Here is a 26167-nt window from a genome sequence, read left to right as displayed (position 1 = left end):
ACTTTTACCCAACATTCAGAGTTCATTGAAAGATTTGGCATGCTGGTGGAATCACTGTTCGCACAAAAAAACAACCCGGGGAGTCTGAAAGGACAAGTCTTTCGTCATGTCCTGTGCAAATGCCAGGGAGTATTCCCCCGAGAGACGTGTGTGTAGAACTGTCCAGAGGATGCGTCGGACTTCTGTGACTTACAGCTACGCTGCCGTCATTTACAACTCCTCAGATATACGGCAAAATAGCAGTGATTTATGGAGGATGGCAGCCCTGTACAGAGGATGACAAACCATCTGCGATCGGCTTTTAACGCTGCAATTAATAGGATACAATAAAATACACTAGTTTATAGGGCAGATGATGTGAGGCAAATAGAGCAAGGAGGATGTGATGAACTGCACTGAAACCACACTGCAACCACACTGCAACCAAGGAAGACACGGAAAAATGAAATAAGCTTTCATTCATTCGAGTGTGATTTAACTCCGAGGGGGAAACAAATGGCGATGAGGTGTGGGAGGATGCCGCCGCTCACCTGGGCTGGGAGGCTGGATCTTCGGCTGGTTCTTTTTGGTGTCCGTGTTAAAGAAGTCCGGGGGCGGGTCTTCGCCGCGCTCGATCTTGCACTCGAAGGCGTACAAACACTGGATGTACTGTTTCTTGAGCGAACTGGCTGCGCTGCTCGACGTGCCCACATTCAGGTTGGTGGCCAGCTCCCTCCACTTCTTGTTCTTGTTCACCTGGTGGGCGATAGAGGAAGGAGTAGGCTCAGAAAGCTGCACACAACAGCCTTACAGGAATTACAATGCTGTCTGTTTTTAAATCTGTGATATTCACATCAACTTTGTTTGGAATCCAGGCATACCTGGGTAAGGCCGCCGATCTCTTTGACAGACACGTAGAGTCTGAAGAGATCGAGAGGCTTGCGTCCCACTGCGGGCAGGTTGTTCATGCCCATGGCCTTCTCCTCAGCGAAGGCCAGGTATCGATCCACCCACATCTTCCTCTCTGGCTCTGGGCCGAGCTCGTACAGACGAGTGATCTTCTCGTTAGTGATGGTGGAAGAGCTCGACTTCTGCAGCACAGATGATGAGAGGAAATCATGAGATTGGACAAAGACTCGATTGAGCAACAAGAATTTCATCATGAGGATTTAGAACTTGTACCTTTTTGGATTCGGGCTTGGGAGTCCCCTCCACTTTGTTGTTCATCTTCGGGGCGGGGTTCATTTTCTCCATGCCAAACTCTGAACTAGGAGCCATTCCTGAGTGTTGAGAGGTGAAAGGAGGACAGTGAAAAACAAAAGTTTACCAGCCTATAACAGTCTTCTAAGGACATACAGTAGTACCACCACTAGATCAGGGATTCAATGTTGTGTTTACTCACCAGGAGTGTTGTTGGCCATATTTGCTCCCATTGGATATGGCCCTGGCCCTCCCTGGTTCATCATACCGTGCATGCTGTTCATGCCAGGGCCGTATGGAGAGCCTGTTCCCATCATCCCCTGGGACATGTTAGGGTAGCCAGGTGGCCTAAAGTAGAGAGTGCTTGTTTAGAAGGAACACTAGCTGACACAAAGAAACTCCTAGAAATAAATATGCAAGAGTCTGTCGTCCTTCATGCCTTTCTCTTTGATGCTGTGACAAATCTATGCCTTTTTCTTATTTAGTGTTCACTGTGTTTAGCTTATTCTGTAGGAAACATCAATTTACGTCACATGACTCCAGCAACTGCCAAGCCCGCGAGTGTCTCTCTGTAGGCTGAGCTGGCATCTTGGCTGGGGAGAGATGTGATTCACTGATCTCAGAGACCATCTCCTGCTCTCGCGCTCTCTCCACTTTTTCCTTTTTCTCTCATAGATAACTGTTTGGTCTACTGCCATCTACTCTGTGGCACACTCAGGCACCAAAACACACAGCAGACCGGCTTGCACGTGGGAAGGACCAATCATTTTTCATGGCCACACAACCGGCACATACGAGCAAGGACACACATACGAAGACACACACATTCAGCTCAAAGAGGGAAAAAAAAACTCCTTCAGAATCTTAAGGGAGTCTTGATATAAAGCTTCCTACTGACCCTTGACAGCTAACTGCTACCTCATATCTCACCTAGACACATATACAGCCAGTAGCTGTGAGCACCCACCTGTTGTGTATGGAGTTTGTGGGTCCATGGTGCATGGTGGGGCCACCGTCCTTCCTGTTCATGCCCGGAGGGGGACACATCCCAGACGCCACCTGCGGAGGCATGCCCGCCATGTTTGAGGCCATCCCGGGACCAAAGGGCCGAGCACCCATCTGCCCCGGGCCTATTCTGCCAGGCGGGATGCTCCCATATGGAGCCCCGCTGCCCTGACCGGGCATGGGGTTCATGGAGCCGCTCATGCCGGGACCAGTGGGGTAGTTGGCATTGGGCATCCCTGTGTAGCCAGGCTGCCTGGGGTAACCTGGAACAATCACAGAGACAGAAATGTAGACTGGTACCCACAGTCATCTGATGTTGGTTTGAGGTTTTCATGGCATCCTGCTGTGTTTTGAAACTGTATTTTGGTCTGAAACAGAGAAGTAAGGACTTCTACTCATCTCTCCCTGATGAGATAAAGAGTTTCGGCAGTCCAGCTCTAAATTTACCTCGGTGCTGCCTGTTCTGACAAGCAGCCTGATGAAGCGGGCTTTATCTGGCCTTCACTGATATGACTCATAGCAGAACTTCTTCAAAGCCCACAGAAACCATCTGAGACTTCAAAGTGAAGTGATATAATTTCATAAATATATGAAGTGAGAGGAAACTTCAAAGCCTTTTTTTAAAATCTGGGCTATCTACGAAACTCTGATGGTCTCAAGACGACAACTGTAAACTCATTCATAATATTTTTAGGATTTGAAAAAAGAGGCCTGCTTGATATGACGGAGCTGACTGCACCATTCAACACTGCACACTATTCTGTCAACCATTGAAGTGGGCCTTTTAAAGCAGCACCACCTACACGTCTTCCCTGGAACCTTACCTTGTGGACCGTACTGGCCCCCCTGAGGCCCGTAGTTTCCCATGGAGTTGTTCTGGGGATATGGTCCCATCCCAGCATGCATCTGGCCTCCTGAAGACTGGCGTGGAGATAAGGCGGAGCCAGGTTGTCCAGGGGACCCGTAAGGAGGCATCTGAGGGTTGCGCATGTACACTGGAGAGGATTGGTAGAGATTAGATACACAAAAAACTCTGTGTAACACATCATGTCCCTGTGTGAAGAACTCTTTACTTCCTCACAAACACACAGAGGTACAGCGTGTCTGTCTGCTGCTACCCTCATTTGACCTGGCAAGTAGAATACAAGCACATTCTTATTTAAAGATGGAGCCTGGGGGAGTGTTTACAGGAGGACAGAATGCTTACAAATGCAAACAATCACACCATACAAGCTGCTGAGGACGTGGCACACATTCATGCCCTGATGGCCACTGAGCAGAGGAAAGGTTAGGTGCTTTATTAAAGACACCTCACGAGCAATTTGAAGCTATTCCTGCTCATAAACATCTCGAATCAACACTCACCCCTGTCCTGGCCCATGGCTGTCTGGTTCATGGAAGAGTGCATGATGTTTTCTGACTGGACGCTGGGCGGCCGGGGAGGCATCTGATTACCTGCAGGACAGCGACAACACAAATGCTCAGCAACTCAAAAAAGACATCAGAAATTCAATTGTCTTTGTTTTCTCCTGTCTTTGCCTTAAACTTCAAAATATTGGCCATGAAATGACCGAAAGCCAATCAAATGAAATGAAAATCAAAACAAAGAAATACTATGACAGTGTCCTGTTGGCTGCCTGTTAAATTGCTCTCCACAATGAGTTGTTGGTGGCATCGTAACTTCTGTTTCCCTGCCGTCTGGATGGTTTACTAGCATCATGTTAGGAGAAAATGTTCCCATCTGGCAAGTCACTTCATGAATTACAAATGTGATCCATCGTATTTGTGAGTGAGCAAGTGGTGAATTAAAACTCTAAATCTGTCTGCTGTTCGTTTACTGGATGTTTCGTACAGCATCCAACTCCATATATGAAAAATGGATTTTTTCCTGTTTTTTAAGCAGATTTGATAAATAATCTGTAAATAATCTGCATTTGTTCTTTACCGGTAATTCTGGTCTTTTCACGTTCATTTTTTCAGTTTTATTTCATCTCAGCACAATAAATGTTTTCAATATAATACATTTTTGTGTTTGAGAAGTCACCCTGGAATATAACTGTCCTTGCTCCATGTTATTTATACAGCAGAAATACATTTCAAAAGATCAATTCAATGCTACTTCAATGCAGCACAATGAAATATTGTGCTTATGATACAACTGTGAAATCCGTTAAGACATGCAGCAAAGACATTTGTCCAACATGAGCAAAAACCACATTCAAAAATGTGACTATTTCAAACACCAGCCAGTGCTCATAGTATCACGTCTTTACCTGGCACAGCAGCAGGGGACAGAGGGCCAGTGCGGGAGGGGGTGACGCTGGCGGGGGAACCCACAGGTGATGGCGAAGGCCCACGTATACCTGGCAGGTGGGGCGAAGTGTGCGGAGAGAAGGGCGACTGGGCGGGATTGCTTTGCTCGCCCTGACTGCTGGATACCCCTGAGGTGCTGACGCCCGGGCTCAGGGCCCCCTCTGTACCAGTGGGCAGGTCGTCGATGGAGCCCGACAGATCCTGGAACAAGGGGAGCAACATGGGTTAATGTTTGTTTTTAACAGGAACATGACATCAGCAGCGTTTTCAAAAGTCCCTGTTTCTGGCTGTTAGCACTAAAACGCAACCCTGGAGTTTCCAAATTAAAATGGCGTCAGCTGCATTTCCAAAAGTCTCCATTTTAGGGGTATGCAAATATAGGAGTGGTGTGGATGCTAGGCGTTAACATAAGTTATAAAGAAAAATGTTTCAGTGTGGATGTAGCCTTAGTTCAAGTTGTGAATAAACAACATATTGGACATTATAACATCCTGATAACTTTAAAGACTAAGCTAGCAGCTTTGAATATTACCATGAAATATGGCTAGGATTAGCTGAAGCCAAATACTGTCCTGTTTTTGTTTAATGGCTTATGTGTTTTTTTTTAACATCTAATTCATTGACTTCAAATCAGCTTATTGTAACTATTGTTAATTTTATGCACCATTTCATTTCATTGTATTGGGATGGGTTGAATGGTATTGGTTTCTAAGAATAAACGTTTCCAAGGCAAAAACTCTCAAAAGACGACTCAGTCCTCTGTGGCTGTGAGGAAGCTGCGATTATGATGGAGTAAGAGGGAAATTAAGAGGAAAAAGCGATACAGGATATCAGAGGCGTGTGTGTCAGTGTGTGTAAGCAGGGATGTAAATAAAGCCCAGTTTGGCTCAGACTCTAAAGCAGGAGAAGAAAGCTGATGCATTTGGGAAATGTGAATCATATTCAACTTTCGTTCCCTGCACATACTTGAATGAGGAGGGCGAGAGCATTTTATTTGAGCGTCATGTCAAAGTCAAGTCAAGTGAAGTCAAATCAAGTGAGTGGAAATCCAAATGGCCACTGTTGCATTACAGCAATCTTTGCCTCCACTGGGGTGTGTCTGTTATTCTCACATACAAGGCTGCCAGCCCTGTTACGGTGCGAACACACTCAGGTACAACGACTTCTTTTCCCACCTTTATAAAAATACTCCACATCACTCCTATAACGCTGATAATGATCCATCTTGGCGAGGAGAACTCTGTTTGTGTGGCTTGCAAAGAGAAAATGGGGGGAAAAATGTTTGAAGCAAGTCATCTCGGGAGGCAGTTGAAATAATTGGTGCTGGGCACGGGCTCTGGTGCCATGTGGTGTTGTTATTGAGCCTCGCTGGCTGTGACACAAAGACAGCCAGGCAGGAAAGAAGGTAGGAAGGCAGCCGGCGATGATTATGTTTGTGGGAAGGTGAATGTTTACACACTGGCCACTCACGTGGAGCCCATGTGCTCGCTCAGAAATGCAAGCTCATCTGCCAGTCACATCGGAGGAGGGAAAAAATGGGAGGGAGGAGGAGGGAAAAAAAAGCACTCATTGGAAGGTGGCCAACTATTCCCATAGAAATCTCACACTCGCAGGCTGGCTGCAGCCCCGAAGCCGGCGGTTTTGCACTTGAAACAGCGCCCGTTGCTATTTTTGGGACGTGACCTGATGGAGGAACCCCAGAGGGAGTGACAGGAGGAGAACGCTGATTCAGAATCCACCCCCCACTCCAACCCACCCCCACCCTGTTCCCTCTGCCCTCCCTCCATCTCTTCCTCTCTCTCTCTTACTTCGGTGACTGCACAAACCCGGGCCTTTATGACCTGCACAGGAGATGTGGCAGCTACAAAACCATGTGAAACTCAGCATGAGAGCTTTATTTACAAGAATCACATGCTGAAGCGTTTCACTGGCTGATACCCAATTAATGGTCATAAGTGAAAAAACAGGTCAGAATGAGGCAGAGCCGTGCTATGTGAACGACAGGGAGCAGCGAGATCTTAATGCTCCGGAGTAAGAAGCAGAGATCAAACAGCATGACATTCCTTGCTTAAACAACCATGGCGGGATCCTTTTTCCAGCAGCCAGCATCGTCAGATGACCTACATCCCCCCCTCTTCCCAACTAGCACCACCCCACCTCCACTCAGACATCACAAGACCGGTCATCTGACAGAGGACTCTGTCTGAAGGCCCTGGGCCAGCCGCCACGATGACCACCTCAGCAGCTGCCATACCGAAAGCTTCAGAGATCACTGCGCAGAGTTGTGTCTCCGTGACACCCCCCCTTCACCAACCCCTCCCTGACCCATACCACAAGACAAACAGGTCAGGGGTCAGGTCCTGGGGTTATGCCCAGGAGTTGCACCTCAGCAAGAGGTCACTGTGGACGGCTGCACAAGACATACACACTTCAGTCACGACACAAAGCGAGGCAAGAAAGACACTTCTTTTTACAGGTGGAATTCGGTGTGCTTAGAGGCATTGGAGCAGAATTAGGATCAGGTGAGTAAAAATCTGCCAGAAATGAGCAAAACTGGAGAAAAACCAGTCCTTGCTGCCACTTTTTTACCTCATATAGTGAAGACCATGACTGGGCATTGAACACTCTTGGCACCGAGGTCAACTGTCTAGTATCAAAGGCTGTCAAGTGGCACTGGCATTCAGTACTCAACAAATTTGTAACCCTGTTTCCTGTTCTAGGATGAGACAGTCATTTTACCAATTCTTGACTGTATTGATTTTTATTTAGGAGAACCAGGTTTCTCAATTTTAATCAACACAACTGTCGGCACAGGCAGGGTGGAGTGTTCGAAAGGAAATTCGAAAAGGATTTGGATCAGAGAAGCAGTTTCAGAGCTGGACTCAGATTCAGAATCAGCTGACAGTATAATAAAGTGCCTGATCATATAAATAACTTTAAGTATTAAAGGTCCAGCGAATTGAAATTAAGAATCGTTGCATTTTTGTTACCTTAGAATGAACCTATGAATCTACATCTATCATCTATGGAGTTTGCCATTTTGTTTCTACAGTGGCCCAGGACAGACAAACCAAACACTGGCTCCAGATCAGGCCTTTCGTATATTCTCGGCAGCCACTGTGGTTAGCAGTCCTTTAGAAAAGAGCTTAACAGTGTCGGGAAACACAGAGTTTTAACATAAAACTGCTTTATTTTGCGTTTTTACCTTTTTAAACCACCCAGCCTGTTTGTCTTGGAGAGGAAGACACTTGTGGATAAATCCTCTCCCAGTATAATCCTCCTATAACAATGAACACTAATGAAAACCTGACCGCAAGTCCACATTTGGCACACGGGAGAAATATCAGCTGGTTGCAACCTGCAATCCTCACCACTAGATGTCACTCAATCCTTCACACTGTTCCTTTAAGTTTCTCTGACATTTGAAAAGTCTGGCTTATTTAGTTTCATGGGAAAGGGGGTGGGGGGGGGGGGTGTAGTAAAAGCATGTTTATATTTGTCAAATTAATATATGTGAGGGAGTAAGGTTTTGAAAAATATTCCTGACTTGGGTTTCTTTTGACAACTTGTTTTACCCTGATGCATAATTACAAAAAGAGAAAAGAAACGCAAATCTACAGAAACGTTCACATGTACACCTGCCACACGATGCAGCATCGAGGCCGAGCTCTTCACCCTTCTGTAAATATCTGACAGCTCTGATCCCTCAGCCTGGACAGGCAGAAGCATCGCACACACACATACATTCAAACACACAAGCTCCTACCTACTCCCACTCTGCAGTCATTGATTTTTCCCGGCTCAATACTGCACAGCACCAGCCTGTTCTGCTGACTGCACAAGCCGGACAGCGAGAGGAGAGGAGAGGAAGCAGGAGGGGGGGGGGGGGGAGCTTGGTGATACTGATGCTGTGTGGCTCTGCTATTCAACACGCTCATTATTAGAAGGCAAATGATGAAGAGGACATGGATCAGGCATGAGGAGGAGCTGAGGGACGGCGGGGTGTCTAAGTTGGAGTGTGATGGTTTATGAGCTCGGAGGAAGGTTACAGCAGTTATCATCTGAGACAATTATAACAGTTGATTATATGAGAATAAAGGAGAACACAGAATTTATACACAAGCATGAAAAAGGGGAAGATATGTGAGCTGTGTTGGGGAGAGAAGGAGAGAGCTGCAGTTCTTTCTGTGGAGCTTCAAGCTCCTCTCTATGGCAGCCATTTTGTGTTTTTCCCAGCACTGCCTAACATGGAACTTCAGAGCTGAGAACTGCAGAACAGTCTTCCTAATGTTTGAGGGTTTAAAGGAGGCAAAAAGACAGATTTACACAAAGTGTGGTGTTGAAAATTTAACACAAAAATCCTAAAAAAAAATCTTTCCAATGCAATTATTGCTTGTGAATGTGGAAAATGGCAGAAAGTCTTCACTATTGCCATTATTCCCATATTCTCCACCGCTCCTCTGAGTGTGCCTGTGCTGTCTCTGAGTCATCTGCTCTGCTCTCCTCTCCTCTCCGCCGTCCTAATGTATTCCATTTGCAGATTACTTCACTGAATCAATCAAGCCTAACCAGAGCCATTAGTCTGCCAAGCCAGCCGATTTCTTTTTTTTTTTTTTTTTTTTTTTTTTTTGTAGGTTATGAGGAACAGAAAGTGGGAGAAGAGAGGTAGCAGCCCTGAGATAATGAAATGTATCTGGAATGTGTGACCCTGGCCAGTAGCGTAACCAGATCTGGTGGTGGTGGTGGTAAGGAGGGGAGAGGAGGTATGGGGGGGCAGAGTTCATCCCTCAGTCACACACTCTCCCTGACCCACTCTTCTCTGTCATTCTCAGACCTCAGGGTTTCACCAGCCGCCTGGTTGGCAGGCTTCCTTATTCTCAGGCCTCCAGATGCTAAACACAATATACAGCAGGGGGAAGGAAAAAAAAAGAGAAAAAGCTCACTCACTCCAGACTGGCTTGCACACACACTCACACATCCTCTGTGGCGAGGTGATAGCTGAGGAAGAGAGAGTAAGAAGGGGAGAGGAGATCGGGTTGGGGAGATAGAGGAAGGGAAAAAAATGGATGTATCTCAAGGGCTGCCATGGTTACTGAGATCCACGTGGTTGACACATTAGAGCCGACACAGTCCCTCCCCCCTGTTGCTGCCATCCCTATGTCTGTCTCTCTCTCGCGGTGGCCTCCCTGCGTGCTTGGCAGGGTCACGGTGCAGTCAGCTACTACAAAAGAAGCAGCCCGTCATTGTTACAGGAAACGCAGACGCACCAAAGCCGTGTGCCCCCCCCCCCCCCCCCCCCCCACCCTTCCTGCTCCACCACTGCTTTAATTACACACTCAGCCTCCAGGCCTTTTGCACTGAGGACTGAGACACATGCACATAGTAGCACGGAGAGTGGACAAACACAAAACAGTGAAACCTTGAACTTTTTTGCCGTCTTTCCTGAGTCCCTCATGTTTATGTTTACATGCTGAAAACCTCGTCACTAGGAGTGCTGCACATTCACCGCTCATTCAGGGCACAGTGGGCTTCTGATATCTGAACAGGGTCATGGGAAAAGTCATCTCTTCCCTTTTATGTGTAAGATCAAGTGAAATTTTCTCTGCACAGTTTCTAAAGGGGTTTCTCTTCTCTTTCTCCCAGCTCAGCCTCTGAAAATGCTGACTTGATTTAACTGAACCCAGAAGCATATATCAGAGAACCTCTATCAGAGCGCTTCTATCTGCACGTACACAGATGACAGAAAGACTGTAGACGCACCAACAAAATAAAATCTAGTTTGACTCGTCTCTGAGACCACCTGTAATGACTCCGTGCTGCAGCACAATGGAGTGACAGCAGGAAATGTTCAGGTGGTGAACAAGGAGACGGACAGGTGGGTGGTGCTGACGCCTCAGCCACCTGCCCAGAGGCTCCCACCTGCATCCGGGGGCTGCGCCGAGCTATGGGGAGCTTCTGGGAAGTCCACAGATGGCTTGTAGAGAGGCAGCTCCGGCCCCAGCTCCAGGTTTGCAGGGCTGAGCTCAACCATAAGGGGGCACTCCCATCCCACTATGAGGGAAGAACTGGAGAAAGGAGGAGAAGCAAGGCAGGCCCCTGCCTCATACAGCAGCAGCAGCCATTACAGGGCTTCACATACAGCACAAGCTGACGAGAAACTCTCTATACACAGTTGGAGCGACCTATAGGAGCACCACACAACTCTGACCCTATCTGCATGATGATACAGATATGAGCCATTGAGCAGATGGCTCGAAAAGTATTAAGTGGATGAAATGAACACGTCTGAGTTTCGTTATCTCATTTCTCCAAGATGTAGGCAAAGAACACACGTGGATAAGGAACACGGCAGTAGGGTGACACAACGCTCAGAGCCTTGGAGCACCCTGCTGGGGTTACATATCTTGTCTGGAGTATCAGTGCCACAGACACAATGTCTACTACCTCCACTGATGAGCTACCTCCAGCTCTCCAGAGATCACCATTACACTGCTACTTCATCACCAGCAGCCACGTGGGAAGGATAATAACACAGACAAAAAAAAAGTCCAAGATGAAAGAGTGAAGCAGCGTTGTTCAGAAAAACAGTCTCGTACTGCTAAGGCATAAAACATACAATTCATTTGACACTGATCAATACTGTTCTGCTTTAACATTCCTGTGTGATGCAGGCTCGCAGTCAAAAAAGAAAATAAAGGCCAACTATGAATCTTAATCAATACGTAGAGAGTTCTTTTTTAAACGCTCCACATTTGCCTAATTGAGCTTCTCTGTGGGTGTAACAAAAAAAGGGGGTGTGCGAGGCACACAAACACTGCAGCAGTGTGTGTGGAGCTAACACAGAGTAAATGAAGGGAGGTGGTAGAGGGGAGGAGGGTGAGAAGGGGGGGGGGCGTCTGATTGCTGTGAATAATGGGGAGATGGTGTGTGCGTGGGGGGCCTTTTGTAGAGATCACAATAGTAGCAGGGAGTCCCAGGGCAGCGCACAGATGCCCAAGTGAGGCAGGCAGCTGCCCAGCCCGAGGTGAGGGGTGCTGGGATACGGAGGACGAGGGGGCTGGAGGGGCTTGGGGTGTGGTGGGGGGTTTTGGTGGGCGGGGAGTCTCCAGACCCCTACAGCCAGTCTGCCTGCTTTCCAGAGCAGCAACGCCCCTCCCCTCCTACTGTCACACACACACACACACACACACACACACACACACACACACACACACACACACACAGCACATCTAGGGGGCGCTACCAAAGCACCCGACACCACCAGTGAATTAACTGGGGAGAGGAGAGAAAATATTATATAGAGGTTATTTCATAGAGTGAGAGTTAATTTCATTGTGAGGCCGGTTTCATCCATCCAGGCTCAGCAGCTTGTTCCAGCGAGAGCAGGAGAGAGCAGAGGACAGACAGTGCTGCAGTCAGCCACAGTCTTTGTGCTGCAAAACTAGCTCAGCCCAGCAGAAATGGAGGCAGAGGGGAGGGGCATGGGAGAGTGTGTGTGCAAGTGTGAGAGTGTGTGAGTGAGCGGAGAGAGCAAAAGGGAGAGGGAGAGTGTTCTGTGTGTGTGTGTGTGTGTGTGTGTGTGCTGGTGTGTGTGTGTGCTGGTGTGTGTGTGTGCGTGTGTGTGTGTGTGTGTGTGTGTGTGTGAGTGTGAGTGTGTGTGTGTGTGAGCGAGCTCACAAGAGCAAAACAGGGCTCGGGTTTTAGCAGCCTGAGAAACAATTCACTGAAGCAAATGCAAAAACAACACACTTTGTCAGCAGATTGAATTTTCTCAAGTACATTAATTAAAAATCACATAGAGGAAAGAAAAGGGGTGAGACAGAGAGGGAGCAGGGGAGAGAAACAGACGAGCTGGGAGGAGGGAGGCAAGGAGGGGAGGAGGAGGAGGGGGGGTGAGAGCGAGTGAGAGGCGCCCTGGAATCTGAATAAGACATGTGCACACAGGAAGCAAGGGCCCCAGAATAGCAACAGGAAACTGGCCCCGGACTCTGAATACTGTCAGCGCCAGAGCCTCGCAAAACAAGGCTGCGCTGCACAGCGTTATGAAAGCTGATTTACTGAGAGAAGAGAGAGAGAACGAGGAAGGGAAGAGGAGGAGGAGGAGGAGGGGAGGAGGGCGCAGGCAAGGCAAAGAGAAAATGAGAATATGGACAGAAAGAGGAACGGGAGAGAGGCAGAGAGTGAGATATATATTTATATATATATAAAAACAGAAAGAAAGAGAGAGATGCAGCAAAAAACAGAGTGTAATATTGAAAAAGGCACAGAGGGGGTTGGGCTGGGTAGGAGAGGAAAAAAGTGGGCCGGCCTTGTCAGGCTGATTGCTCCAGAGCTATGTCGCAAAAACAAGCTTAGCTGCAGCAGGAGAGCAGAGCTGGGCTGGGCTGAGCGCAGGGAATGGGGATTGCAGGAGGGGGGACTCAGAGTTGATCAGCACCAAGACTGGAAGATCTCTTGGATCCAGATCAGAAGGCTTGGCACACAACATTAAAGGTCATTAGGGTGGGAGGGTGGTGGGTGGGGGCTCTGTTGTTGTGATGTGGGTGGTCTCGGAGCTTTGCAAATGCACTCAAGACTGAATTCAAGCGAGGGTGGGGTCCTGATAGACAGTGATGCAGTGATAAATTAAAAGGTGAGAAGACTAGGACCTCCAACGCATCAAAAGTCAACTGAGTGACAAGCAAGAATGCACGTCTTTCATCATTATACCACTCCACTTACAGGCTTCCTATCTCCCACATATTATACTGAAGTTGTTAGTTTTAAGTAGGGCTTAATACTGAGTACTGAGTCTACTCCATTACACCCTTGTTTATAGGCAAATAAAGTGCATCCCTGGCACAAATAAAGAAGACAACATGAACCCTTGGCCCTTCCTTAAAGATGAAACCACTCCAGACGAAGCCTCTTATTTGGAAAGGCAAGATGAACGGGAGGGTGGAGGACAGAAAAACAAACTCCGGCATGAGTGTGTGACCAACATGTGACCTTCCTCTTGAGTCTGGAGCACATTCAGACACATCAGAAAAGAGGAGCATCACAACTAGTGGGCGGTTCTGAGTGGGATTAGCCCCATAGTGGAAAAAGGGTGTACAAAAGACCTGAGGAAGGACAAGAAGGAGATTAAAAAAAGGGGAGAAAACAGAGTGGAGGGGGATGGTGGGAGGGAGGGAAGTTGGTGGTGGTCTGGTAGCTATTCCCTTTCCCATGGCTTGACATGGAGAGGAAGCGTCACTTCCAGGGACCATGAAAGCTGAGGCCTGCTTTACTTCTGCTGGAGCCACAAAGGGAGGAGATAAGTTGCACCAGCTTCAAGGAGCTTCCATACTACAAAGATATTATAACTCTCGTCCCTAAATAAAGACACTTAACTCACTATTACCTTGTAGACTGAGCAACACCGATGTAGTGCTGCTAGCAGGCCCGAACATAACTACATTTCCCACACTGCAACTGCATCATATCTTTCATTAGACCCTCCCTGCCTCTTAAATGCCCATATTTTTTCAAACTCCAAACCTCTAGTTTTAAAACACAGGCTTTATACTAAAACTTTAAATCTCAAGCTTTACTGAGATGACCCTGGTGACATCACTTTGACATCATCAGGGTCAGGACTTTGCCCACCAAATCTGTATTTTTTGTACGTGTTTTTTAAATCTATCATCTGATATAAATCATTGTGCAAAGAAACCTTTCACTCTGCATTCAGACAATATTTCGTATATGAAACAAAATGGTAAGACTCATTTGCTCACTTTCTCTCCTCAGAGGAGTTACCTCCCCGCCTGTCGCCAGTTCCTGCCTACATCTTGCATTTGGCACCGTAGCTACCTGAAGGGGCTGAGCTGTCCTCCCTCTCTGTCTCCACACTGTCGCCTTTTCTCTCTTTCTGTGTGCGACTCTCATCTTCTAATAATTCCTCCTCCTCGTCATCATCAGCTGAATATCACTATCTTAGCAGGCTATCTGAGCTGGGAAATAATACTGTGCATACCATTCCCCCACGTTAAGCCACATTTTCTTAACTGCTTGTTAGTCAAAAAACTCTCAAGGCAGAAAATCGAACCAGCTCTGAAAACTTTAACAATGGACTAAAGTTTTGGAGTCAGTGTGTGAAAGTGGTTGACACAGTGTGAGGTCATATTTATTCTTAAACATGCAACAATTTTGGATGGAAAATACAGTGTGCAGAGGCCTTTATTTTTTGTGAACCTTTTAAGGTCCCTCCAGAGCTGCAGATGACATTATACAATTGTTCAGCCAGTGAGTGCCCCTTTAATCAGCAACTATGGTTATTCATTATAGATTAAGTCAATAATGTGACGCATTTGATGGAGACAAGTACAAAATAATGTCTCTTTCTGTCCCTTCTCTTGGCTCTTAGTTTATTTCCTTTCCTAGAAATGGCATTATTGTTGTCACAGGAATATTTTAAGACTGCACAGACTACTTTACAGCTGTTACTCACTGTAAGGTTGTTAAGAATCAGATACCTGACTACTAAAAGTGTAAGCAGGCTTCAGTGAAGACAACAACAGCTCCATGGAGCCGGTGTGGTAAATACTCAACAGTTAAACTGTGCGTTTGTATCCTGGAGCCAGAAACCAGCTCAACCTGCTCAGCTAGTTCCACTATAGCTGCCTGCTCCCTCCCTCCCTCCCTCCTCCACCTCTTATCCACAGTCCCTTTCTCAAGCTGACTGTTGCTTTCCTACCTGCGCCTTCCAGCAGGCGCTGAGCCTCCTGTACTCCTTTATTCCCACCTCAACGGCGGCCTAACAGACGCTGGGTTTTTAGCACCTGGCTCAAACAGACCCATCTGTGCTCTGGATGAGGTGATGTCTGGCTGGCTCTGTGCAAAAGCTACTAAAGTAGCTAAATGGCGCTTACCTCTCAGCCGCTGTTGGATCGGGATTCAAACATGTTCTGAGGCAGATTAAAACAAATGCGTATGTACAAATCACTGCAGGTGCCTGCAAAATAAACACCCTTCCCCATCAAATTAAACCTGTAGATCTGTCGCGCACATCCTGTCAGGTGTTATTTTAGTTTGGAGAACATGCTTCTTTGATTAGTTTGACACAAACTAGTTAATTTAAGATTAGAATACCCAACACTTCCTTTTTGAGTACAGGTGCACAAATACATATTCGTACTAGTCACTGACAATAGATGCAATCTCTGCACATGTAAAAGTATCCTTGGACAAGACAATGCACTCAAATTGCTCCCGATGGCTCTGCCTTTTACGTGTGAGCGTGTATGAATGCTTAACTGAGTAGCAGGTGGCACCTTTACAGTAGCCTCGGCCACCAGTGTATGTGAATGAACAAATGTGGCATGTCGTGTTAAAGCGCTTTGAATGGTCAGATGACTGGAGAGGCACGATACAAATGCAAGTCCATTTACTCTTTATGCATCCACCACTGAATGGAAAACGAAAAATTAAGTGATATAGAAAATATGAGCCGGACAATAAGGTGTTCTTTTGTTAAGCAAGGGGATAAAACTGCTTATCAGGGTATCATCATCTGGGTACTGTTTGAATCATTTTAATGCCAGTGACAATATGATATCTGTGTCAGCACAAGTCTGATGTGACACTTTATTATACCCTAGTTTGACATATGAGCATGTTTTGTAACAAAATGAGCGAAAACCTTTGAATTTCCTTAATTTCCTTTGACACAAAAATGTCCAGCAAAACCTCTGCCTCATTAAACTTTCTAAAATTTATCCTTAACATTTTAACAAAACTAAAAGGCGATCCAAATTAGCCACATTTTAAAGCATTTCTGGAGCGTTTTCAACATCCATCATGGAACAGAAACGTCCATTTTAACGAAAGTAACATTCCACATCGACTCCAGTTTTCTGGACTGCTTAGTGAAGCAAGATAAGAATCAAGCGAGTATTGAAAAGATGCCTCAACAGCGCCTCTGCGCCACTGACGTCTCAAGTCTTGCAAACTGGGGGTAAGCATGTGGACAATAATGCCATGCCAACTTTGGATTCTTGACACTGAGTGCTTTGGACAAATTTCAGCTGGTACCACGAAAGTGACACTGAGCCCTGCTGCTAATGCGGAGTACATCTTCAGATGTTCAACAGGGTTTGGCTTAATAAAGCTTTAACAGTCACAGATCCCTGTCTTAACTACACCTTTCTATGAATTAAGCAAACAGCAGCATCAGAAACATTTTCTGCATCGTGGCAGATTTCACGTGCAGTTATTAAAATAGATTGATTTTCAGGTGCAAGAGATACTACTGGTGCATATCTACTCCTAACACCTGTAGGAGTCGGTTCAGCTGTTTTGACAGAGGCTGTCGGGGTTATACTCACAGCTAGCATGGTCTAATCTGCACACTGTGCCATGTGCCCTCCACAGGGGTGCGAAGGGAAGACGGAGAGGAGAGGGAAGGGGATCAGTTCATCTCTACCTTAGCCAGATTAATGGTTCTCACAGCCAATCACAAAACACCAATAGGGAATCCCCGAGAAGTTGGAGGGAAATAAATAAAAATAGCCCGAGCCTGGCCTGCTCGGCCAATGGCTGTGCCCACAGAGAGATGTATAAATAAATAAGAGAAATAAATAAAAGAGGAGGGAAACACATCCTGAGGGCATCCCCTACTGGCATAGACAGCGCTGCCTCTCATCCCTCCCTCCCTCTCAGCATCTCCCACTCCAACCAATCACTCACACTATTTGAAGTTATTTGCTTGCACTCCCTCAATCCCGCACCTCACCTCCCCCCTCCACCCCCTCCCCTCGCCGCCGACTCCGCTCTCTCACTTTCATTCTCTCTCATTAATGATCTCATTTCTCACTCTCCTTCCCTGAGGCCCAGAATGAGGTTAGCTCCGCAGTCTGACCTATAAACACTGCCATGGAAACTGCAACGTGTTACAGCGAGACACCTCTTTAACAGGGAGGATGGGGGGGAGAGGTGGGGAGGGAAGGGGGTTCTCTCACCTTTATCTTAGCCAGAGGGCTATCACACACCAGCTTTACTTCACTTTCAACAATCCTTTTCCTGGCAGAAATGTTTTTTCCCCCTCTCAGGTTTTTTTTCCCTAACAAGTCAGTAGAAACCTGCACTGCTTGAACATGCTTTAGTCACTCTTGGCATCAGCTTGTTGTGTACTGTGTGTATGTTGTCTTCAGAGGCAGCAGAGAGACAGGGCTAAATTTAAAAGATAGCAGTAAGGATGCAGATTCTTACTCTTGTTACCTCGAACAGTTAAAAGATCCGTTCACACCTTAAATTTGTCATTACTGCCATTAATATGCAGATTTTAGGACAGAAATATGTATGCGCCAACTGAGGAAAAATATTTATCGAAAGATATGTTAGAATTTTATGCAGAGTAGACTTCAGTATCCCCAAACATGTCAGTGATTTAGCAGACATGTCAACAGAAACAGTAAACAAAGCTGGGAATCCACCAGTGGCCAGAGTCCAAAGTACTGAATATTGACCCTTCTCCAGTAAAGCACGCAATACCCACAGTAGTTCTGGCTTTTAGAAACATAAAATGTCCATCATGTTGCTCTGAATAGGTTAGTGCAGCTGAACTGAAGTGTTTGGTAGTCAGTCATTTGCAGTGTGGGCCCAAAAATCCAATATTTACCCCACATTTCTATGTGTTTTCTTCTTCTCTGGTCACACTGTGACTGTGCCTACTGTTATGGTGCAACTCTTTCTACTGTCAGGTGATGGTTGATTGTGATTGTTTTGTGTACAGGGGTGGTTGGTGACGTCTGTTGCACAACAACAGTTCGATTTAAACAAGAATTTATTCTATTTAACTTTAAACCCACCTTCATTTACTAACTTGGGAAGAGAAAACAATTAGTGTTATGTGTTACGGGTGGCTAGAAATGATTATGAATTAATTTACAAATACCAAAAATCTGTTTCAAATCAAGACACAATTTTAAATCTAATCATGACACCAAAAATGGCATGATAGTGAGTCACTAAAAACTGGTTGTTAAAGGTCCAGTGCGTAGAATTAAGGAGTATATATTGGCAAAAATGGAATATAATATAATAAGTATGCTTGCTTTGGTTATAATAACTTAAAAATAAGAATTATTGTGTTTTTGTTACCTTAAAATATGCTGTTTAAATCTACATAGTTGTTGAGTCTGCCATGTTGCACCACCATGTTTCTAAAGGTGGCCCAACCATTTGCGTTTTTGCGTCAGCCACCGTAGTTAGCAGCCCCTCTAGGACAAAACCTTACATTTTAACGTGAAACTGCTTTATTCAGTGTTTTTGCTAGTTTTATTCACCTGCTCCGTTTGTTTCTGAGAGGAAGACACCTCTGTGGATAACCCCTCTCCTCGTAAAAACCTCCTGATTGTCTGTATTTTAAGTTATTAGAAAAAAAGGCAAGCACACATTAGCATTTGGTGGGCTAGCAGCCTGTCTCCAGCAAGCCAAACAGCATCAGGGAAACACTGATTACTGAGGCTAAACTACTTTATTTAGTGTTGTTACTGATTTTAATCACCTGGTTTGTTTGTTTGTTTCGGAGAGGAGGAGACCTCTGTTGATAATGGTAAAAACCTCCTGAACAATGGACACTGAAAGAAGTCTAACTGGAATAGTTTATAGCTGGTTGCTATCTGCAGTCGACACTGCTAGATGCCGGCAAATCCCACACACAGCTCCTTTAAGTCTGAATCCATGAGCGCTTTGCTTAGATACATAGCAAAATCAACAGTTTTATTGAACTTGGGTGCCGATCAAGAAAACATCTGAATGAGATCTGGTCTGAAATCTGTTCTAGTCAAACAGCAGTGCCTCCTATCTGCAGACGCAGGGCAGAGGAGGCGACACTTAGAGTAGGATGATTTCCAAGTGTAGTTCTTGCATATGCCCAGTGTCCAATTTTTGACACATGCACAGGTCCACAAATTCAAGATAAGTCCCCCATTCACTATCAAGAATGTTATTAATTATTGTCTTTTCTTTCCTGGCTGAAGGAGAGGATAGACTGGTCAAGATTCAAAACTACTTAGAAATCTCTAGTTGTAGATTTAATGGGATTTCTGGCATTGTCTTAAGGCTATAAAATACATATCAGCGGTGCAAACTATGGAGGCCAGCTGATGAAACCCCAGCATCGAGCACAAGTCAGATGTTAAGTGAGCAGATGGAGTTCTTACCGGCAGACTGGATGGCCGTGCCTGCATGCTGTCTTCTTGACTGCTCTTGTTGGAAGCCATGGGCTGGTTGGAAGGAGGAGCACTGGACTGGGAGCTAAAGGAATCCTGGGAAAGTTCCTGATTATGGGGAAAAGCAGAAGAGAATTCCACACATGTAAAAAAATAAAAAATCCCAAGTGTTTTTACTGCATATTGGCTCTTTCCAATGTACAGCAACATAAAACAAATGACAGATCTCCACTGGGCTGGATAAATGTAGTGTGCCGTGCCACACGCAACTGTGATTTGAATACTTCCTGTATGGCATGACTGTGTCACCATAGAGGAGACAGGGAAAGGGAATTGCTTACTTTACAGCTGTTTGCCTGTTAAGCTCACTTGTGGCTTCATCATCTTTCCAACTGTGTTTTTTCATGTAAAACGGGAGTTGTTGTGTTCTAAATCCTACTGTTGATGCTGTTTATTTAAAGGGTTACTCCATTATATTTTGATTTTTTTTGTTGAGGTTTTAATATCATTCTGTATCTTTCCAGTAGTGTTCCTGATGTATTCAAATCTAAAAATTAAAATTTTGGTCAAAGGAGGTACGTTTTAGCAAAAAAAAAAAAAAAAAAAGGTTTCTTTCTCGGGCACTTCTAAAAAGCTTTTTCGCATGTGACCTGGCATAGGTTTCTGTGCGATCTTGCCACATATAAGTCGGTGTACTGCTGTGGACGCCATGTTAGTTTGGTTACGAAAGTCACACAATTACAAACAAAGTTAACAATCAAGGCAGCAACTCCCGTGTTTTGTGAGGTAAATTACTGTTCCTGGAAACAGCCTTGTGACTTTGAGGAGAGCAAAGAAAACGGCTTTTGGCAACAAGTTAAACCGGTAAAATAATCTACATATAGCATACGCTTCACTTTTTAGGTGGTCCTTTTTAGGAACCTAAAATACATTTAGCTGCTGCTCCTTCAAAAGAAATAGTAGTTTTACTTTGCAGAGGTTACTCCTTACAACTGCCCCTGATCGGTTAGTTAGCTTGTGTTATTGCGTGACTTTCGTAGCCACAGTAACGTGGATCAGTGCTTTACCTACGTCACTGATATTTGATAACAGCTGAGAAGGAGTTCAAATTTGAAAAACATGGAAAAGACCGGCCCTTCATCAAGCCCTTTAGATATTTACACCATTTTTGGACCACTTGTATTATGGAAAATTAAGGGTGTGATGATTTCAACTGTCTATTACACAACTAAGTCAATTATGACCAAAAAGGCACTGAACAAAGAGGGAATGGAAGGTTTTTACTGAGAAGCAGCTACAGACCGTTTGCATTAACATTGTAAGGGACATTATACTACATCTCTGCAGCATTAAAAAAGTACAGCGGACATAAAGAGCATGCGTCAGCTCAAGAATCTAATGCTGCAGACAGAGATGGAAACACAGATAGGTCCAACAGGGCACATCACATCATAGCTAAAGTGTGCTAACAGAGTTCTGTGAGGTGTTGTTACCTGTGGGGGAGGTGGGAACCTCTGATATGGTGACTGTTGTTGCTGCTGCTGCTGTTGTTGTTGCTGCTGTTGTTGTTGTTGTTGTTGCTGCTGCTGCTGTTGCAGAGGGGGCGTCTGGGAGTAAGGTGATGGTTGACCCTGCTGGCCATGACCTGGAGGTTGCTGAGATTGAGGAGGCGGACCTCCTGGTTGTTGTTGTTGCTGTTGTTGTTGTTGTTGTTGTTGTTGTTGCTGTTGTTGTGGGGGTCCTTGCTGCTGCTGCGGCGGCGGCTGCTGCTGCTGCTGCTGCTGCTGCTGCTGCTGCTGCGGGGTTTGCTGCTGTGGTGGCTGCCCTGGTCCGGGGGGCTGTTGGTAGCCAGGCTGGCCCTGAGGGCCCTGCTGACTTTGGGGTCCCTGTTGCTGCTGAGGCTGCTGCTGCTGGGGAGGGACATAGGGTGGCTGTCCTGGCTGAGACTGTGGGGGCTGGCTATAGGGAGGCTGACCTGGAGAAGGACCATGGGGACCTTGGGATTGTTGGTAGGGGGGTCCGGGCTGCCCGTGTTGGCCAGAAGGCTGTGAAGGGTGGCCCTGCTGGGAATAGGGAGGTCCAGAGCTGCCCTGGGGTTGACCAGCATATGGGGGCTGCTGCTGGCCAGGGTGAGGTGGGGGGCCGTGCTGACCATAGTAGCCCTGGCTCTGCTGGCTGTAGCCACCCGGCCCCTGTTGCCCATAGGCTGACATCTAGATGAGAAAACAGAAAGATTGGTCATCAACAATAGCTCAGCTTAAAACGAGGAAGAACAGAAATGTGAGCAAATAAAACCCAGCGCGGTTGAATTGGCTGTGAACACAAACAGCTTTCTTCTGTTTTACTACAGGTTTACTATCCTGAGCCCCTCTGTGGAATATCAATCACTACCTGAATACAGTCTGTGCACTGACAGGATCCTTTCTAAAGCTGTAAAAATACATAAAAATAACCCAATATCCAAAGTCACCTCTTTGATATTTTTACCATTCATTCTCAGCGGAGTAATCAGAGCATCTCTTCATCTTACTCACAGATTAAAAGGGAAAGACAACCGTTGTGTGTGTGTGTGTGTCTGTGAGAGAGAAGAGTGTGATCCTCGCTATAAACTGATCAGTCAAAGCGCATAAGAAAAACCATCTAAGTGTTGGAATTCAGCCGTGTATCGCTTTAAATTACAGCTGGGGAAATAAAAATTGAGTTTTGACTTCATCTCCTTGAACTTCAATATGAGGCTTTTCATATTCTACCCGATCCAGAGCGCGGAAAGCCTTTCAATACAGCGATTTCGTTTCATTACCCTCAAGGAGCATGGAAGGAGAAAGCGCTGACCTTGTGAGGAAACACAGTAATAAAAAAAAGAGGAGAAAAAAAGCCACGTGTTGTTTTGGGAGGGTTCTCAGCTCCTCAAGAATTCAAAGGGAATAAGAGATAGTAAAGAATTGCCACACATTTAAAACAACGTGAAGCGGTTGTATTGTATCTGTCTTACAAAGGGAGGGAAGCCGTTTTCTTCTCTGCATGGCACTTATCGAGTCCACGGTCAGACACCAGGCAGGCCAGTATGAGATAATCACACCACACAATGGGCACACGACCACAGACAGCGGACGTAAAAGAAAAGGCTTCACTCTATGGGATTCCCTGCATGCATTTGTCTGTTAAGACGGACTGCCTGGCTGAGAGGGTTCAAGAAAGGTCTTATTCCTAGCTATGAGTGAGTAGCTTCGGCAAACTGGATGTTTGCTGTTTTCAATTGGACGACGCAGTCAGAAAGTGCTGCCCACTGTGCTCATACACACAGCCTGAATCTTCACCAACTTTTGCTCTCGAGCATGAAAATAAACCAGACAGTGAAAAATTGATGGCCTGCTCTCTTAGAGCCGGTTCCTCTTATAGGTTTTTCTTCAGTTGAATTTTGGTTCCAGGTGGAAAAGATGCGACATTTTGGTTTTGTTCAGCTCCAATAACACTGATTTTTAAATCATCATGATCAATAGGGGTGTTAACCTTTGCGAATCCTATGATTTGATTCGATTCTGATTCTTAGTGTCACCACTGATTCAAGATCGATTATCAGTCACAACACTGATTCTTGATTGAGAAAAAGAAAGTGGTGCACTTTTTTCAGGCTCTTACAGCACTGAAACGCAATATATACATGGCTTATGCTAACAAAACACTTCACTTAAGTCATGCAAAGCTAATTACTAAGTTCTAACATTTTCGAGGATAAACTACAAGAAAATTCTGGTGTGTGCGCATTGCGTATTGTTGTCCAGGTGCTGCACTTTGCTCTTGCAGTTTGTCAATATTACAACTTCATTAACTGTAATAAACTTGATGTTTAGCATTTGATAATTGATCCTGAATCATAGAGGGTGAGAATCACAATTTTATGTCAAACTGCTTTTTCCTCTGACCCCTAATGACCAAATTTATACAGTACAGGCCAAAAGTTTGGACACACCTTCTCATTCAATGCATTTTCTTTATTTTCATGACTATTTACATTGTAGATTCTCACTGAAGGCATCAAAACTATGAATGAACACATGTGGAGTTATGTACTTAACAAAAAAAGGTGAAATAACTGAAAACATGTTTTATATTCTAGTTTCTTCAAAATAGCCACCCTTTGCTCTGATTACTGCTTTGCACACTCTTGGCATTCTCTCCATGAGCTTCAAGAGGTAGTCACCTGAAATGGTTTTCCAACAGTCTTGAAGGAGTTCCCAGAGGTGTTTAGCACTTGTTGGCCCCTTTGCCTTCACTCTGCGGTCCAGCTCACCCCAAACCATCTCGATTGGGTTCAGGTCCAGTGACTGTGGAGGCCAGGTCATCTGCCGCAGCACTCCATCACTCTCCTTCTTGGTCAAATAGCCCTTACACAGCCTGGAGGTGTGTTTGGGGTCATTGTCCTGTTGAAAAATAAATGATCGTCCAACTAAACGCAAACCGGATGGGATGGCATGTCGCTGCAGGATGCTGTGGTAGCCATGCTGGTTCAGTGTGCCTTCAATTTTGAATAAATCCCCAACAGTGTCACCAGCAAAACACCCCCACACCATCACACCTCCTCCTCCATGCTTCACAGTGGGAACCAGGCATGTGGAATCCATCCGTTCACCTTTTCTGCGTCTCACAAAGACACGGCGGTTGGAACCAAAGATCTCAAATTTGGACTCATCAGACCAAAGCACAGATTTCCACTGGTCTAATGTCCATTCCTTGTGTTTCTTGGCCCAAACAAATCTCTTCTGCTTGTTGCCTCTCCTTAGCAGTGGTTTCCTAGCAGCTATTTGACCATGAAGGCCTGATTCGCGCAGTCTCCTCTTAACAGTTGTTCTAGAGATGGGTCTGCTGCTAGAACTCTGTGTGGCATTCATCTGGTCTCTGATCTGAGCTGCTGTTAACTTGCCATTTCTGAGGCTGGTGACTCGGATGAACTTATCCTCAGAAGCAGAGGTGACTCTTGGTCTTCCTTTCCTGGGTCGGTCCTCATGTGTGCCAGTTTCGTTGTAGCGCTTGATGGTTTTTGCGACTGCACTTGGGGACACATTTAAAGTTTTTGCAATTTTCCGGACTGACTGACCTTCATTTCTTAAAGTAATGATGGCCACTCGTTTTTCTTTAGTTAGCTGATTGGTTCTTGCCATAATATGAATTTTAACAGTTGTCCAATAGGGCTGTCGGCTGTGTATTAACCTGACTTCTGCACAACACAACTGATGGTCCCAACCCCATTGATAAAGCAAGAAATTCCACTAATTAACCCTGATAAGGCACACCTGTGAAGTGGAAACCATTTCAGGTGACTACCTCTTGAAGCTCATTGAGAGACTGCCAAGAGTGTGCAAAGCAGTAATCAGAGCAAAGGGTGGCTATTTTGAAGAAACTAGAATATAAAACATGTTTTCAGTTATTTCACCTTTTTTTGTTAAGTACATAACTCCACATGTGTTCATTCACAGTTTTGATGCCTTCAGTGAGAATCTACAATGTAAATAGTCATGAAAATAAAGAAAACGCATTGAATGAGAAGGTGTGTCCAAACTTCTGGCCTGTACTGTATGTAGAGGTGCAGGAATGAGTCGTAAAACCCTGAAATGAGTTAGCATTTTAGCACTCCGGGTTCCCTTGTCTCAAAGTCAATGTTTCTTTCAATGGGCTTTTGGTTAGAAATTAGCCTGTGGTTCACATAAGCTCAAAAGAATTTCATGTACTGTTCGATTAAGACACAGTCACATCAGTAAATACCCTCCCTCGTGAATTTTGAAGCTTTTAGGTGTCCTAATAAGGTGGTTGCTAACAAGTGACTAAATGAGGCGCAGTGTCATCACGCCGAACACATGGACTTGTTGTGGTGACAAAATTAAGTCACATGACCCTGGTGAAGTAGCCTGGTGTTAACTTTTCACTTCTAGCCATTACGCTTCAAAAATCAAAAATTGGTGTTTATTTGTAAAGATCATCTTGCGCAAAACAAATACATATCATAACGTTAATTTGCCACAGAGCTTATTCTCTGCAATAATCCGAAATCCAATGGAATTATCCTATAGGTCTTTTCACAGGGGAACCACGGCAATGCCAACTTCAGTGGCGGCCTACAAAAAACAAAGTTATCCCTGTAGCTACCACAGTTCAATAAACCCTGTGTCATGTTGCTCTCCTGTTTTTCCCCTACTGAGACCGCAAATTTGGAAGTTGCCGGGAGTTACATGGGAAGATCAATACCTCTATTACAACAAATAGCTGGTTAGCTTAGCTTATCATAAAGACTCGACTCAGAGGGAAAAGTTAGCCTGCCTCTATACAAATGAAACAAAATATATCACATTTGTTTGATGTGTATAAAAATATGTGGTTTTATGGAAGAATATATGTGCAACTATTTCTATTTCAGCTTTGGACAGAACAAGGTTAGTCTTTGCCCCTGTTGGAAGTCTTTAAACTACGTTAAACAAACCATC

The 26167-nt window shown here is 45.3% G+C and overlaps 1 protein-coding gene across 1 annotated transcript in view; it reads right to left on the bottom strand.

Moving 5' to 3' along the window:
• The window catches only part of arid1ab (AT-rich interactive domain 1Ab), a 58857-nt gene that overhangs the window by 6604 nt on the left and 26086 nt on the right, over positions 1-26167 (bottom strand). The window contains exons 3-12 of the mRNA XM_033636548.2: positions 21185-21904; positions 19683-19799; positions 4458-4698; positions 3550-3639; positions 3009-3179; positions 2147-2447; positions 1382-1527; positions 1162-1259; positions 861-1070; positions 531-735 (exon numbers count right to left, since the gene is read on the bottom strand). Coding sequence (XP_033492439.2) covers positions 531-735; positions 861-1070; positions 1162-1259; positions 1382-1527; positions 2147-2447; positions 3009-3179; positions 3550-3639; positions 4458-4698; positions 19683-19799; positions 21185-21904 — 2299 coding nt within the window. The remainder of the gene's footprint in view (positions 1-530; positions 736-860; positions 1071-1161; positions 1260-1381; positions 1528-2146; positions 2448-3008; positions 3180-3549; positions 3640-4457; positions 4699-19682; positions 19800-21184; positions 21905-26167) is intronic.

This window comes from Epinephelus lanceolatus, chromosome 16 (genome assembly GCF_041903045.1).
Source record: "Epinephelus lanceolatus isolate andai-2023 chromosome 16, ASM4190304v1, whole genome shotgun sequence".
NCBI classification, from domain to species: domain Eukaryota; kingdom Metazoa; phylum Chordata; class Actinopteri; order Perciformes; family Serranidae; genus Epinephelus; species Epinephelus lanceolatus.
The sequence above is the reverse complement of the archived record's forward strand: the minus strand, read 5'-3'. Positions and strand labels throughout refer to the sequence as shown.